Genomic DNA, 2,715 nt, shown 5'->3' with positions numbered 1-2,715 from the left:
CAGATTCCGGTCAGGACCTGGCACCCCCTCCACCCTGGGCTGTTAGTCTGGGACTTGAGTTTGGGTGGGGTGGGAGCGCCATCTCGGCTCTCCACTGCCCTCCTTCCCCAGAGACCATCACCTCCCTCTACAAGACCAGTTTCCAGGTGGATGTTCCCTTCGACCTGCCTGAGATCTTCTTTTTTGTGGTGCTGGGGTGAGTGGGTGCCTTGGGCCCCTGAGAGTCCACAAGACATTCCCCCCAGGCCTGGACTGCGGCCCCTGGTACTGGGGTCAGGCTCTGGACTCTTGTCTCCGTGCTCCCCAGGGGTGTCTGCGGCATCCTGAGCTGTGCTTACCTCTTCTGTCAGCGCATCTTCTTTGGCTTCATCAGGAACAATCAGTTCAGCTCCAAACTGCTGGACACCAGGTAGGCTCCGGGCTAAGGCCTAGGGACCTCTCAGTGAGCTCCCCCCGCACCGTACTCCCAACATTATGTAGAAAGCTCCACCCGCCACCTGAGCCCCTAAAGCCCATCCTAGCTCATGCCCCACGTGTGGAGCCCCTAAGACCCCCTACAAGTCCCCACAGTCACTGCCCCACTACCTTACTGGCCTCAAACCTCTCCATTTAACCCCCATATCTCCTGGAGTCTATACCCGCTCAGTGAACCCCAACCCCCTCACTGACCTTTAACCCCTTCTTGGTCCCTCTCTCCCTTTAAACCATGTATGCCCATGGCATTGGCTAAGTCCTCCTGCTCCAGGTGCATGAGACCTGCCCCAGCCTGGCCCCACTCTGTCCTCCCTCCCAGCCTGCCTGTGCCCCAATTCTCCTCTAAATCAGCCTCTACCGCTAAAAATACCCAGGAGTGTGGGGCTGAACCCACAGGTTCTGTCCCCTGGAGCTGGCCCAGTCCATGTCCCCCATTCCTGCTCTTCCTCCTCCCCAGTCCTTGCCTTGCCATCCTGCCTTGGCGAGGCCCTGCTTCCCTCTCCTTGGGATGTGGGAAAGGGAGGGCCAGCCCTAGAGCCCACCCACCCCCCACAGCAAGCCTGTATACTCCGCCCTGGCCACCTTGCTTCTCGCCTCCATCACCTACCCGCCCAGTGCCGGCCGCTTCCTAGCATCTCGGGTAAGGGACCTTGAGTGGGGTGGCAGGAGTGGGGAAGCCCTATTTGTTGCCCCCTTTGCGTGCATCTCACTTAATCCCCCCAATACCCCATAAGGGAGATGCCTCAGCATTATTTTATAGATGATACTACAGCTTCGGGAGGTCAGAGCCCTGCCCAAGGCCCTGCTCTGGGAAGTGGCAGAGGAGGATTCCAGGTGGGGTCAGGCGGTGTGGGGGCGGCTGGGGTCTGCCGCTCGGGGCCCCTCATGTCCAGTTCCCACCTGCCCCGTCACAGCTGTCCATGAAGCAGCATCTGGACTCGCTGTTTGACAACCACTCCTGGGCGCTGATGACCCAGAACTCCAGCCCACCCTGGCCCGAGGAGCTTGACCCCCAGCACCTGTGGTGGGAATGGTACCACCCGCAGTTCACCATCTTTGGGACCCTTGCCTTCTTCCTGGTTATGAAGGTGGGCCCCCTGGCCCCCAGGTGTGCTCAGAGCCAGGACCAGCTCTGGTGGGGAGGGGCGGGGGTGTCTTCTCGCAGCTGGTGGCATGGAGCCCAGGCCTTCCAGCCACACTTCCTGATGTGCCCCTTGCCCACTGCATGGTCCTGGACAAGTGACTTCAGCTCTCTGGGCCTCAGTCTTCTCATCTTTAAAATGGGGTGGTTACCGGGAAGGCTGAGGAGGAAGAAAGGAATGTACCTGGCACAGTGCCAGGCACACAGTGGGCATTTCTCAGGGTGAGGACCCTCCCCTAATGCCAGACTCTGGCAATGGGTGCATGGCCGGCACCCTCTTTCTCTCTAGGACACTCCTCTGTCCCCCGTCCTGTCCATGCCTTGCCCAGCGGCCTCTAACCTCTGCCCCGGGCTCCCCACTCCCACAGTTCTGGATGCTGATTCTGGCCACCACCATCCCCATCCCAGCTGGGTACTTCATGCCCATCTTCGTCTATGGTGAGTCTGGAGTCCTGAGGTTCTGAGAGTTTCGGGGTTCTTGGGGCAGGACCATGGCTTCTGGTTTACCCTCCCCAGGTTGTACTGAGGATGGTCCTCAGGGATGGAGGGCTGTGGGGGATGGGTCAGCCTGGCTCCCCTTCACCCTAAGTTTGTGGCCAGGAGCTGCTATCGGGCGCCTCTTTGGGGAGACTCTGTCTTTCATCTTCCCTGAGGGCATCGTGGCTGGAGGGATCACCAATCCCATCATGCCCGGGGGGTATGCCCTGGCAGGTGAGTGGATCAGGGCCCTGCTGGGTGGGCAATGTCGTGGGGCTGGGCTGGACCTGGAGAATTGGCCGGTGGCTCCACAGGGCACAGAGCAGTCACTGAAACCCCCAGTGAGCCCCGCACCCCTCATGGGGGTCTGTCCCTCCTGAGCCCCACCATTCCCCGGGGCCCATCACTCCCTCATGGCTCCTGTCCTGTCCCCAGCCCCGCGGCCTCCCTTATCCCTCTCCTCTCACCAAGCCCAGGCACTGGGCACTTCCCACAGTGCCCGGGCTGTAGCCTCTTACAAATCACACCTTAGCCCCTGGTCGCAGCTGTACCAGCCTTGCCCTAACATGAGGCTGGCTCCTGGCCTGAGCTGCCCTGCCTGCCTCTGCCCTTGCAGGGGCTGC

The 2,715-nt window shown here is 61.0% G+C and overlaps 1 protein-coding gene across 1 annotated transcript; it reads left to right on the top strand.

Annotated features, from left to right (window-relative positions):
- Positions 1-111: 111 nt before the first annotated feature.
- On the top strand, positions 112-2,326 carry LOC116465634 (chloride channel protein ClC-Kb; the record flags this gene model as incomplete). The annotated part of the gene is made up of 6 exons (XM_032148630.1): positions 112-196; positions 308-409; positions 1,030-1,114; positions 1,389-1,562; positions 1,984-2,053; positions 2,216-2,326. Coding segments are annotated over 6 exons (627 nt in total), but the record flags the coding sequence as incomplete, so codon positions are not given.
- Between the last annotated feature and the right edge of the window lie 389 nt (positions 2,327-2,715).

The sequence above is a fragment of the Hylobates moloch genome, unplaced genomic scaffold (assembly GCF_009828535.3).
Source record: "Hylobates moloch isolate HMO894 unplaced genomic scaffold, HMol_V3 SCAFFOLD_9236, whole genome shotgun sequence".
Taxonomy (NCBI): domain Eukaryota; kingdom Metazoa; phylum Chordata; class Mammalia; order Primates; family Hylobatidae; genus Hylobates; species Hylobates moloch.
Note: the sequence above shows the minus strand (reverse complement) of the source record. Positions and strands in the feature narration are given on the sequence as shown.